This window comes from Cajanus cajan, chromosome 2 (genome assembly GCF_000230855.2).
Source record: "Cajanus cajan strain Asha chromosome 2, NIPB_CcT2T_4, whole genome shotgun sequence".
NCBI lineage: Eukaryota > Viridiplantae > Streptophyta > Magnoliopsida > Fabales > Fabaceae > Cajanus > Cajanus cajan.
Genome location: NC_138518.1, coordinates 64,290,136 through 64,303,597, shown reverse-complemented (window position 1 = coordinate 64,303,597; position 13,462 = coordinate 64,290,136). Strand labels below are relative to the sequence as shown.

Below are 13,462 nucleotides of genomic sequence, written 5' to 3'. Positions count from 1 at the left end.
TAGGCTCCACGTCAAGCACAGGCAGCGCCAGTGACAATACATTCATTAATTTCCTCTTAAAAGTGAAACTCGGCCACCAGTACAAATGTACAAGCAAATGAATTTGAGTGCTACCTATACAACAGTAACTCCTTCACCATAGCACATGCAAAATGGTGCACTGTGCTACGTATATAACAGTCTTCACCATAGCACATGCAAAATGGTGCACTGTGCACAGACACATAAAGTCATTAAGCAATCGCCATATATACTATTCACATACTACAATTACATGTACACGATTAGTATAGAACAATAATGTAGCAATAGAAGAAAACTACGGTCAAAATTATGGCTTACCAGAGTTTATGGCATACAACAATAAAAATGAAAAGAGAAAGCATTAGGGACAAGATTTTGCGGGTTCTTAGCTGCCTAACTTGAAAGCATCTACAAAGAGACCCAAACAAATGCCAGCTTTCCAGTAGTTCACCAACACTAGAAAAGACTGCAAACTCCCAGTCCTGGCGGTAGGTGGCTTTCTATATATTAGCATGCCAATCCCCTCAATTGCAGCCACCACAACACCAGCAACCAGAACATCCCAATCACCGGTTTGCCCAAGGATTGTAGCTAGTGCATTTGCCGTGTAGAAACCCAACAGTAGCAGGAATATTTTCAAAGGGAAGTTCTTTCTAGCAGAGTTCAGCTTTTCTAGAAGTTGTCTGCCACCTGCAGTCAGTATCCTACCCAATCGAGTACCACCGAGATTGGAACTGGCTTCGTTGAAGCTTTGTTGGTCACCATTATCAGACACTCCACCTGTGTTCAAGGCAAAAGCTATTTTCCACCCAGCTCTTCTTCCCAGGAAACTGAACCAAGGTATAATGAAAAACAATTGATATTGCATGGATATAGAAACAACCATTTTATTCCCGCGATAGTAAAATTAAGAAACACCCAAAAAGTCTGGTTAATTAACAAAGCAATGAATTGGGCTTGTCAAGGCATGCCTATGTCTAACAACCTATATAACACAAAAGTATTTTATTGGAAAGAAAGAGAGCTAAAAATATATACATTAGGGAAGGCAAGAAACAAGAAATTGCACTAGTGGGAACTGGGAAGGATGCATGATATCCATTTTAGGGATTTTAAGATAAATTGCTAACAAATAATATTTAAGAATTGTATATAAAAGTAATAACCAAAGCTTTTTTCCCACTACGTCAGCTCAGCTACAGTTTATATGAATCAAATGATGTCATTGTATTTTGTTAAAAACCAATTTTTCATAGAAGCCTTTTCAATCTAAATCCTTTTTAATAGTTTTATTCAGTTTTTCTTGGTCTATCCTTCATCCTCTTCTCACATGATCAAAATATTATTTCATATGAAGTCAATAAAATAATGAAAAATAACCATAATTTTGGACCAAGGAACAAAATGTTAGAACAAGTCCAATTACCAGCTCTGAGCAAAAGGTGAAGACTTAATGCCAACTTTTAGAGTTAGCCCGTTAAAATTTGGCTCACAGCAACAACTGTGTATTCTGGAAGTTTCAGGGGCTACACATGATTTTTCGGTGCTTTCATTCTCTGTCATTGATAATCTCCATTTCAAGATCGTAGAACCCATTTGACAAGCCATGTATTAAGAAGTTCTAGTTGTCTCAGGCTCCTAATCTGCTCAAGTTCGAAGGCTTAAGAAGTTATATTAGAGTTTCACATAAATATAATGCATCACTCATTAAATCGCAAATCAACATGAGCTCAACTTGAAACGAAAATATGTTGGATGAGTTTTGCAGCATAATACTCAAGAGGTTCTAATCAGCATGTAGTCTTAGATTAGTACTGTCAGTATAACGAGAGGATACTAAGGAGTTATCGTGTTTACAGGTGGTGAGGTTTCAAGTTAGCAATATCAATGTTCATTATATAATGTTCCAAACTGAAGCCCGATACTGTATCTAGATTATCTTATGAAAACATATTATCAGATACAATGAGACGTTTGCATTCGTATTTCTAAGCTCAAATACAGATAATGTAGATTAGCAAAAAAAATGTTATCGCATAAGCAGTATGGGAATTGTAAAGCAATTACAAGCATAGTTGCTTGTTTGAAAGTACACTTATAAGAACTTCTAAAAACTGCCAACATAAATGAGGCAATATGTACGAAGTTGTTTATAAACAGTCCAGAAGCATTCAACAATTATGTGTATGTTTGGAAGACAGTTTGGGGAGATCAAATTCAAAAATACATTTACTCCCAAAGCAACAAATTCTTGATTCTCTCATTTCGTGCCTCGGAATTTCCAAAAGCACGTTCCCAAATCTTATCCCAACATAGCCTAAGCGAATCCAATAGACAAAAAAACAAACAACCCCCAGCTCCAGCTAGTTGGGCAAAAGCATGCATATAGTTACACGAAACTCCCCTGCAGGCTGCAGAGACCTAAATAGAGAGGAATAAACATGGCCTAGCAAAGAATTTACAAAATCCTAAATTCAAAACAGCAATTACAAGCAGAGAAACAAGTAATTATACTTGCCCTAAAATGCTTATCCACCTTTACATTTAATTTAAAAGCAGTGGATCCGTCTAAAGAAACGATGATTGATTCTATGTTATAATGCAAATAGAGAAAAGGATTAGTAAAACATTGTAACAAGAACTAAAGGGGAAAATTGGAGTACAGAGAAGAAGAAATAGAGTGAGTGACCTTGACAAGGTAGCAGACGCACGTGACCGGAGGCGTGCTACCCTCCTACAGAAATATCTCTTTTGGAGAATTCGGGTCAAGGCAGTGATATCGGGTCGGGGAATTTTTAATTCAGAATATATAAAGCTTGTATTTTTATAAAGACCACATAAAAATAGAATTGTGAAATAAAAAAATAATACGATTGGAAGAAGATTTAAGGACCATGAATGCATGATCCATGGAATTGGCGAGAGATGGAGGACGTTGAGCGAGTGAAGGCGGAGGCAGTGCAGATAATGGGAGTGTTTCAAGTGCTCCCAAGGCTCGTGGTTTTCGATCTCGATCACACTCTCTGGCCTTTCTACTGGTACTGTTATCTTATGCTATGCTACCATCACCATCGTTTTGAATTTGAGACACTTACTTGGATAATGATAATGATAATGATTTCAGTGAGTGGCGGTCGAAGCAGGACACGCCTTCTTTGTTTCCCCAAACGAGAGGGATATTGCATGCACTCAAACACAAGAGGCTTGATATTGCCATTGCTTCCAAGTCCCCCACTCCTGACATCGCAACCACCTACCTCGACAAACTCGCCATCAGGTCCATGTTTGTCGCCGAGGTCTCTTCCTTTTCCTTTCTTTACTCAAATAAATTAAGGATGAGAATCACTGCTTGGAATTCAACTAACATGTTTAAATTTTGTTGCACCCAAACAACTTATACATCAATAAAATAAAAAGAAATAATTTATAAAATACAACAAATAAATATCATAAAATAATTCATCAATAATTTTAATTCATTATAAATAAATAAAGGATGTATGCTGAATCATTAGGGTTGGTCCAATTGTCGGAAGTTTTAGTGCCCAAAGATAATAAAACAAAAGGTTGGAAGGAGTTTATAAGATCACATTTAATACTTGACGCTGGTTCAAGTAAAATTATTTCGGACCGGAGATTTTGTGCGGAAAGATAAATGAATTGACAATTTTAGGATCAATTTATGCAAACGAAATATTTCAAGGGTCAAAACAATACGAATAACATGTTTTAGGGCAAAATTATGTATTTTGGGCTAAGTTGTATCGTTTTGAGCAATTAGCTTTTTTTAGTGAGAAATTATGAGTGATTAGTTGATACTTGAAAGTAATCTTGTATTTCTTTTATCAGAGAAGAAAAAAAAATAATATACATATATATATTGGAAAAAGCTATATTCTTTTTCTTCTCTATTATAAACAAAATAAAGGATTTCAAGTATATTAAAAAACTAGTTAATCGCATTAAATTTTACTAGTTTCATATTTTTTTTTTCAAAATGTTCAAAAAAAAATAATGCAACTAAAAAGTAATTCATTATAGTAAATATATTTTAGCAAAATTATAGTTAAATGAAGTAAAAGTACTTAAAATCTATTTATATTTAAAAAAATGTTTTTTTATTGCTTATAATAAATAACAGATGGAGTAGATTAGCATTCTTCCCTCAAAAGAAAAAATGAAGTTGTAACAATTGGAACCTTTAATTTAATAATATAGTTTTGCTATTTAAAGGTGGCAGAACAAATTTCCAACAGAACGTAGGATCCATAACTAGTATCTTTCTTTTCATTTTGATAATTTCCTACACCTGCAAGCAAATTGCATGAATCATTTGGCATAAAGCTGATACGCGCAGAGAAATATTTCTGTTTTTTCTTCTTAGCTAAGAGTTAGTAGTGTTGCCAGTTAGTTAGATTTGAGCGGAGCAAATTAAAGACAACCCAAGTCACAAGCCATAATCGAATGCAATAAAGCTTGAGCAAAATCACACTAAAAAAGAATAGCTGAATGCTGATCCCCGGTTTCCTCAAAAGCATGACGGAAACAACAGAGTATGTGGTAATCTTTTTGAGTTTACGTTTATTGTTCAGTGGCAAGTCTATTTTAAAAGATAAGGTAAGCCTACTGGAAACTCTGAGCGATGTTAAACTTGTGCCAAACTAGAGTAGCCCAATTTAAGGTAGGAGAGATATCATGAAATACCTGTTTACTTCTGAAGTCTTCTCTTTTACAGTAATGTTTGTAATCGGATTGATGTGTTGACCAAATTTAATTCTTCTTTCTGATTGTTCAGGAAATATTTTACAGCTGGACACACAAAACTGATCATTTTCAGAGAATTCAATCAAAGACTGGGGTCCCCTATAAGTCTATGCTCTTCTTTGATGATGATGATAACAATATCCAAGAGGTAATAAAGTGTGCGTATGTCGTTTTTTATTTTAATGAAGTTTCTTAAACATTCGTGCCAACGGTTACTTGCACATTTTCAACTGAGTCGTTAATTGGATGGTTGATCATATTTGAGTTATGTGAATGTGAACTTGCCCTTCTTTAGTTGGAAGAAGGATTATCAATTTGTTATACGCATGTAACATGATTTGTAGTGACAATCACAGATCTCAAAAATTGGAGTGACAAGCATTTTGGTTGGAAATGGGGTAAATCTTAGAGCATTCAGAGACGGCCTCACAAAATTTTCTCAAAACACGAAAGCATCAAAGAACAAGCAGACAAAGCCCAAGTAGTACTCAGAAGGCAGATACTCTCAACGAGGATGCTGAAATTGAATATCTTAATGAAATTTATCAATGTGCATTTATTCAGAATCACATCCATTGACGATTTCTAATATGTTGCCCCTATTACTCCCAATTCCCAAGAGGAAAATGAAAGTGTACCTGGAGCATTTTCAATATGTAAGTTAAATGTATATTTAGTCGAATACAAATCTCAAATGCTGACAAAGCAAGCAGAAATGGCCTACATAGTACTACGAGAAGCAAGACATAATGCATAAGATTTAACCTTTAACAGAAGTACCAAGTATTTAGATTTTAACTGACTAAACAAATTCCAGACAATTTGGTTTGCTGTGAACTGCACAGATAAAGATGCATGCTTATCCCATAGATGATTATCTATATGGCATTTCCAGGTTGAAATTTTCACATAATTTCCCCCAAGGTAGAACTCCACTTTTACTTTCTCTCACTGACGCATTTCACTTTCTCCTCTCTTGAACAATAGCCAAGGATTAAGTTAAGCTTCTTAAAAAACAAAAAGGAAAAAAATCCAAAAATATGCTCGTTTTTTCTTGAAATAAGTGTTGAACAAAAACTTCACTTTAACACTTGAGACTACACATTGCGAGATAACTTTCGCACTTATTCAGTGAATGGATGTTCCATGACACAAAAAAAGCAAAAAACCCTGGATGATAATGACATCGTTCAACGCTAAATTCTAATCCCCGATTCCGAAAGCGATCATTAGTTGTAGGAATGGTGAAAGAAAATAATAAATGTTAAAAATATCTTCAACTAATAACAGCGTCAAAATGCAGCAACCTTAACAACAGAAACTGAAGTGAAGATTTTATTATCGTCAACAGAAGTTGGATTGAAGCCTCTATAAAAACTGAGACACAATAAACGTTGCTTCGTATATTTACAAAGAATAGGCCAATAATGGCCTACATCTAACAATATAACTCGATACTTACAAAGAATGAACGAGCAATTCTGTAAGCAATACTAACATAAACAGAGATTCATTAAGTTTTCTGGAGACTTATCTTCACTACGGATTAATTTCAGCACTACTCTCAAACTTTTAAACTCTTTCCGCAAGGAGCAGTTGTTCAAGTTCCTCTCTGCGCCGTTCCAACTCCTGGAAGTATCCATAAAAGCAAGTAAATACTAAATACAGCAAGTTTTGTTGATTAAAAAAAAAATCTGACTAGGTCGGATGGAGATAAAAAGTTATTAAGAGAAAAAAGAGTCTCAATCCTCTCAGCTAAGATTGACAAGCCCGTGCAATTGATCTTGTACCCAATCTCCACCAATGATGATGGACATGGAAAGGAAAGGCACTATTGCAATATGACTAAAACAATCAACCATGCAAAGATGCAAACCTCCCATGCACAATTTATTTGAAGTTTGGAGTAGGCATTTTACTTTTCACATCAGTATGTGGGTTTATGCTTTTCCCAATCATGCAAAGCATGTTATCGAGCATCATATCGAAACTAGAACTTCATTATGTCATTGCAACTAAGGAACCACAAATAATTGATGTGAACCAGGTTAAATAATAAAATCTAAACATAGCAGCATACCTCCAGATCCTTGGCTGCTTGCTCTCTTGTAATCTCCTGCTTCTGGCGAGCACGTTTAAGAAAACCAATACACAGGACACCCTTCATTAAGAGAGAAGAAATTAATACAAGGAAAGCAAAAAGAATTCCAGCTTAGTCTTTCAATTCCCATTTCCAAGTAGAAAAGAACTATTATTCGTCGACGAATATCATTGAAAAAGAGAGTAAGGAGTGAGAATGATCGATTAGACAATAACTTTAACTATGTACAACAAAATGCATATTAAACATGGATTGTGGGAACTGAAATCGTTAAAGTCATGTGAACTCACTCTAATATTACTGTATTAACTACCCAATATATTGCCAAGTCGACAGAAAAAGTATACAAAAATATAAAGCAAATAAACAAGCATAAAGAATGAAAACATCAAATCGTCTTGTATTATGGTAGGAATCATGATTGGGTTGGGTTGGAGGAGGATCAGTCGCTGAAATCCAAGTCCAAGTAAACCACCAACCAGCTAGAAGATTTACTCCAAAAAGAGAAAAAAGACTTCACGAACTGCCATGAAGGACTGTACCGGCAGTTAATGGGTTGTGTACAGTTAGTTGTAGGGGAAAAAGAACTGCCATTCAGATCTGTGAGAGGGGAGAGTTAGCTTTGTTTTATTTAATTATATTTGGTAATTCAGAAAAGGAGGGAATAGGTGTGATGAATGTTAGCCTTTGAACAGAGAGATATTCTCTGTAGAAGCCCTAGGCTCTGGAACTGTCTAGTGCAGCGTGTTATTTGAATTCAATAAAAATAGGTGTGATGAATGCTAGCCTTTGAACAGAGAGATATTCTCTGTAGAAGCCCTAGGCTCTGGAACTGTCTTGTGCAACGTGTTATTTGAATTCGATAAAATTCCCCTTTCAATTTCAAAACTAGTGTTCTATCATCTTACCTACACTACACCTATAAACATGTTTTATTAACTGACGATGAAACAAGTTTGACACGCATAACATTTCAATTGAAGTAACATAGATATTATTTGACTAAATAGTAAATAGTTTGTTCTCTTCCATGATCTTACCGAGACAACATAAATAAAGCCACAGGCAAGTAGAAAATAACTGGCTATGCTCTGAAGAAGAAAAAGGTCCCTTCGTTCCCCAATATAGTCAGGAAAAGCCCTTGTCATGACTGCAACACTGCACAAACAAAACCACTATTCAGAAACCAAACCACTAAAGTTTATGCGCCATTAAGAAAACAAAAGCCACACTAAATACTACTACCTAGTCCATAATATAAGACTCAAATAACTAATTCATCAAAATTTAAAAATAAAAATAAAAATAAAAAAATCTTTTTAAGATCAATAAATATGTCCTATAATAAGGATCAAAGGAAATACTATTTACTTTCACAACATTTCGTGTTATTCTAAGCAGTTCACAATCTCAATTTACAACATACTACAGACATTTGGATTGTTGTTTGAACTTTACAACTGAACATCCAAACTGTGAAGCATTATTTTAACAATGCGAGTGGCCAGGCAGTATCCGGAAAGAATCCAAGTCTAATTACTCATTTAGTCTTAATGATTGCAGTCCCTACAATTTTGACTAAAAACAAATTAAAAAAGTGTATAGGTAAGAACTAAAATGAGTAGATTCTGAGTATTGGAACTAAAACATAAAAACTGTGCAAGTAATTCATGATAAAACATTTAGTATGCCGAGAATTTAAAAATGTGTTTACTATTCCTGAAGGAACATCATGAATTAAAAAAATGCTAGGAACGCACTGTGAACATAATTTAATATGCAAGTTAAAATCAGAAAGTAGTGGAAGTAAATAAGATAATTGTGAGTAAATGGAAAGGAACGCGTACAAGATCTGCAGCATCCCCCTGACGGCCCAATACTCCAAAGCCTGCAAAGAATCATTCGATTAGGAGCACGAGTAACAGCGTGAGAGTGTTGATTGTAACTAAGGGAAACGGAACGGAACCTTGGAGAACTTGAGTATGAAAGACCATTCGGTCTCGGCGAGGACGACGAAAGCCGCTATGATAACCGCGTAACAGCGGAATATGCCGTCGAAAATCTGAAAGCGAGTGGTGTCAGACGGTAACGGAAAATAAGAAACGAAGATTGAGAGAGAGAGAGAGAGAGAGGTTACGTCAGATGCGTGCTTGAAGGAACGGACGGCGGAGAGGACGTTGACGGCGATGCAGAGAATGGCAGCCAAAGAGGTGAGGACGCTGAAGCACCTGCACGTTACCAATAAAGGGTCTGCTCTGTTTCTAATAGTGAGCGACGACGTCGTTGCCACGTTCTCCTCCTCTACGTCGCCGTTTCGGGGCATTTTGTTTTTCTCCAACTACAAACGCAAGGGTGATGATGGGAATGGAAGGGGAATCGGTTTTCGTTTCTCGCACGTATTTCCCTTTGATTTTGCGTTTGCTTTTCTGCTCCCATGTCTGTGTGCCAGTTTGCGGGATTATGATTCTTCCACTGCCACACCTACACGTGGCCATTCGAACATTGGGATTAACCCTCACTTTTAATCTTTTATAACCTCACCCGGTTGTTACCAGTCACCATTGAGCAACAACCAATCTCGCGAGATGTACTATTTTTTTTTTTTGGATGAGTTCCGTTATGTTTTGGGTCGGCCCAAAACAAAGTCTACTTTTTAAAATAAATAGTACATGTTAATAATGCAAAAAATAATAATAATAATAATAATATAATTTCATTAAATGATTTTATCTTTTAACTCTATGATTAAAAAAATATATTTTACTTCTTATACATATCATTTTTCCTTATATTTGTTATAGTTGTAATGACTTGACAAATTACTACACTTGATACAAAATAATAGTCATCGTGCAATAGAAACAAAAAAAAAAAAAAACATGCAAACAATACTTAGATATTTAACTTATATATCTATGTGGTATAGAAGGCATTAAAATAACTTCTATCTATCTCAACTTAAAAAACATGAAGCCCCTTATGAAAATATAGTAATCCTTATACATATATAAACATCTACAAATATTTGTACTAAAAACATAAAATCATAAGTGTTGATCAAGCACTCTATACATTGTTGTACCATAACAACTCCAACAAAATGTTATTTTCAACATGGTTATTCAACTCCAAGCTCACCATTTAGCATGATCCTAACTTACTCACATATCAAACTATGATAATCATAGTCTAACACGTGAAAATAAAAAGATAAACTTGTGAAAGAAACCACATATAACAAAAAAAACATTAAAAGTTAACTATAACAATTTCAACTTTATCAACATAGCACAATTCTACTTTTATAGTTTAGCATTAATAACGTAAATAACTTTTAACTTGTCATCATAAGCTTGGACACAAATCAACAAGTAGCTTTAGGTTCAACACAAGCATACATTTTATCGTATGTGCACAACTTAGCAATTAAAAAACAACATAAACGTACAACTCAACAATTATATACATCATTACCCATTTATCAACTTTGAGGTCTCCTACAACATAATGAACAAACTTAGTGGCTTGAACCTACAACATAGTAGACCTTTCATCTCTAGGTCATAACAACATAAGTTTGACATGATAATTGTAAGCAACTCAAGATGGTTTCTCAAATTTCATTACTTAAATTAAGCCGGTATTAAAGTCATGAATTGAACATCTTGGGTATGAGCCTTTCAAATCATTGACAAGCATTAATCAAGCCATAAACAGGATTAACTCATTGTCCACCCTCTAAATATTTTGCACCCTTCTAACATTTGATTAGAGATTTTGACCCCTGACTCTATGTCTTACTCACTAGTCACTAATGTCAAGTATGATTCGACTTGACCCTTATATCATTTTCAACTCAAAAATTCTAGAGGATACAACTTTTCAAAATACTCTCTCCACAGGACCCAACTTTTTCATTAGAGTTTTTAATATTGGTCTTTCGGAGCACCACAACTTATATTCACACAATAGAATCTTTCAACTTAAAAACAACTTACTTACATCTAATTTTTCATTAATTTTTCAATTCAATAAAAACAATGCAAATGCATCACCATCATTAACATGACAACTCTATAAACATGCATATCAACTATACACCATTTCAACTCAGGTAAAAAATAACCCACAACTCTATAACATTTCAACTTAAGCAACATATGATAAATCAACACAATTCATCTTAAATAATCTCAAGTTCATCATCAATAACCACCAAAACATGTTTAAATAACTAAAATATATAAGAACTTCATGGTAGTACATCATAAAATTCTCTTACTTAGACTTTTATGCAAAAAAGGTTATCGTTGGGTGAGATATGTCTCACTAAGCATCCAAACCATCATTAGTATTTCTCGTTGAGCGAGTTCAACAAAAGAAATCCTATAGGATCTCCTCTTGTTGGATGAGCGAGACTCTCTATGGATTCCCTTGTTAAATGAGCACTCAAACTGCACCACCCACAACTACTCAAGCTCGCCCGATGACAACAGTGTGACCAACATAACTTCAAAGTGTTCATTACAACATGCATTCTCATTGGTTGACCAACACGTCGTTGAGTGAGAATGGTGTTCCTAGGTTTTTAACCTTCAATTTTGAAGGTTTGCTTAGCGAGCAATCCTTATCATTAAACAAGAATGTTGTGCACCTCCTAGGTGTAAGCATCCTCCCAACCCATCTAGCCACCACAAGCTACAAAATCAACATGAAACTCATAAATATGATTGTTGACAACATCAACAACTCAAAAATCACCTTAAGTAACACATGTAACAACAATCCAACTAAGATTTTACAATATTTGGGTCTTGGTTCTTCAAACCCAAAATTGCACCTTTAATGCAACTTAACAACTAAAATCCCAAAATTCAAGTGCCACCAATGAGCTACACAACGCAAATGGCAACACAAACAACTTAATTCATCAAACTACAAATTTTCCTTATCTCAAATTGCTTCCAATAAGTAAGAGAAAAAAAAAGGAAGAACACTAAAACCCACAAGGATTAACTTCTCACTATAATTAAGGCTCCTTGGCGTTAAATCTTAACTTCTACAGCACAATCTCAGTTATAGGGAAAGATAAGTTAGCTCCTAGTGAAATCAAAAGAAAAAATGATTTTTCTTGAATCTATAGCTTATTTCTTTGACTTCTCTCTAAAACTCAAAGGAAATGAACTTATGAAGTTCATATTTTTTGAAAACATTATATACCTGTCTTCGTTTTTTTTTTCAACTTTGACCTTAACTTAAACAACTAAAAGAAAAACATCTCAACTTAAAACATCGTAAAATATCACAAATCAACACAGCATGCATAAAAACAAAAATACATAGTGTTGCAATAGTTGCACAAACTTTTCATTTTAGTCTCTATAAAAATATACAACATGGACTAAAAGGGAACAAAAATAGCATATATATGTGTGTGTGCATGTAACGAGATGTTTTTAACTATAGGGACTAATAGGAAAAGTTTATGAAACTATAAGACCAATTGAGTAATTAAACAAAAGAAAATATTTAATAGACAATATTTAATACCTTTGATTTTAATTATAAGTAATATAGGATAAATTATCGAGACTAAAAAAAGAATTAAGTTCATATTTTTAATTAGTTCTATGATTAATTCAAATTTTATTTCAAAAATACCCTTTTTCTTTAAGTGATTGTAATATTTAATGTTAATTATAAGTAAATGTATAGGAAATATAGTTAATAATAAATTAGAAGTATAAAAGAAATTTATTGTCCTAAAAAAAGAAATTTATTTTTGTGTAACTTTAAAAGCTATTTGTTTAAAAACTAATAATTCTAGTGGTAGGGGTTGGGTATTGTACACATGATCTAAGATTCAAATGTTGATTAAAATTGTAATTTTGATAGATAAACAAAAAAAATTTTAATTTGCTTCTTATAATTAAAACTAGAGGTAGTATAATTTTATATTTATAACGATTTTAATTACTTTAAAATATACATATTATAAAATATATCCTAATTTAACTTTTGTATTTTTTATTTCATACTTTAACCATAAATAATTCAAGAATTATATTTTTTATAAATACTTATTTTTAATATTATAGTGGAGAGAGAAAAATAGTTTACTTAAGAATGTCGAATTGTCAATTAAGAGGAGTGGACAAAAGAGTGTCTATTTCAATTATGTGGTGTTTTTTTTCAAAGATGTTTATAATTAAGTGAAATACTGATGACACTTTTTTTCTGATTAATATTATTTTTATTATTAATTAGTGGGATTGAGACATTTTTATTTTTATATTTATTTAAAAATGATCAATATTTGTTAAATTAGCTAGTATTATGTTTAATCTTTGATCCTCAAGATCTTGAGTTTGAGTTTTAGATTTGTAAGAATAATTAATTTTTAATATTATTTTTTATTATTTAAAAATTAAAGAATAAAACAATCCAAAAATTATGTGTACAAAAATAAGAGATCACTATTATATGTAGATATAAAAATGTTTATTAAAAACTACAATTTTTTAACGTCTTGTATTATTTAAAATGATTATTTCCTAATATAGTAATAAGATT

At 33.3% G+C, this 13,462-nt stretch overlaps 3 protein-coding genes across 7 annotated transcripts; 1 reads left to right on the top strand and 2 right to left on the bottom strand.

Moving 5' to 3' along the window:
* Positions 1 to 233: 233 nt before the first annotated feature.
* On the bottom strand, positions 234 to 3,258 carry NPQ7 (antigen receptor-like protein (DUF565)). Of its 5 annotated transcripts, none has more exons than XM_020367399.2 (3): positions 3,120 to 3,258; positions 1,451 to 1,667; positions 234 to 854 (listed from the first exon to the last, which is right to left on the bottom strand). In XM_020367399.2, the coding sequence occupies exons 2-3, from the start codon at positions 1,630 to 1,632 to the stop codon at positions 410 to 412; spliced, it is 627 nt and encodes a 208-aa protein (XP_020222988.1). In that variant the 5' UTR covers positions 1,633 to 1,667; positions 3,120 to 3,258; the 3' UTR covers positions 234 to 409. The 5 variants fall into 5 exon arrangements, with proteins under 5 accessions (XP_020222988.1, XP_020222983.1, XP_020222985.1 ...); XM_020367394.2 differs by lacking the exon at positions 3,120 to 3,258 and adding an exon at positions 2,714 to 2,854; XM_020367396.3 differs by lacking the exon at positions 3,120 to 3,258 and adding an exon at positions 2,543 to 2,700.
* On the top strand, positions 2,923 to 5,476 carry LOC109805352 (uncharacterized). The gene is made up of 4 exons (XM_020367401.3): positions 2,923 to 3,062; positions 3,149 to 3,320; positions 4,820 to 4,936; positions 5,145 to 5,476. The coding sequence occupies exons 1-4, from the start codon at positions 2,923 to 2,925 to the stop codon at positions 5,271 to 5,273; spliced, it is 558 nt and encodes a 185-aa protein (XP_020222990.1). The 3' UTR covers positions 5,274 to 5,476.
* A 620-nt stretch (positions 5,477 to 6,096) lies between these two features.
* Positions 6,097 to 9,337, bottom strand: LOC109805351 (vacuole protein). Its single transcript, XM_020367400.3, has 6 exons — positions 9,027 to 9,337; positions 8,856 to 8,951; positions 8,737 to 8,777; positions 7,930 to 8,047; positions 6,869 to 6,949; positions 6,097 to 6,417 (listed from the first exon to the last, which is right to left on the bottom strand). Exons 1-6 carry the CDS (start codon positions 9,210 to 9,212, stop codon positions 6,361 to 6,363), a joined length of 579 nt encoding a protein of 192 aa, XP_020222989.1. The 5' UTR covers positions 9,213 to 9,337; the 3' UTR covers positions 6,097 to 6,360.
* Positions 9,338 to 13,462: the final 4,125 nt, after the last annotated feature.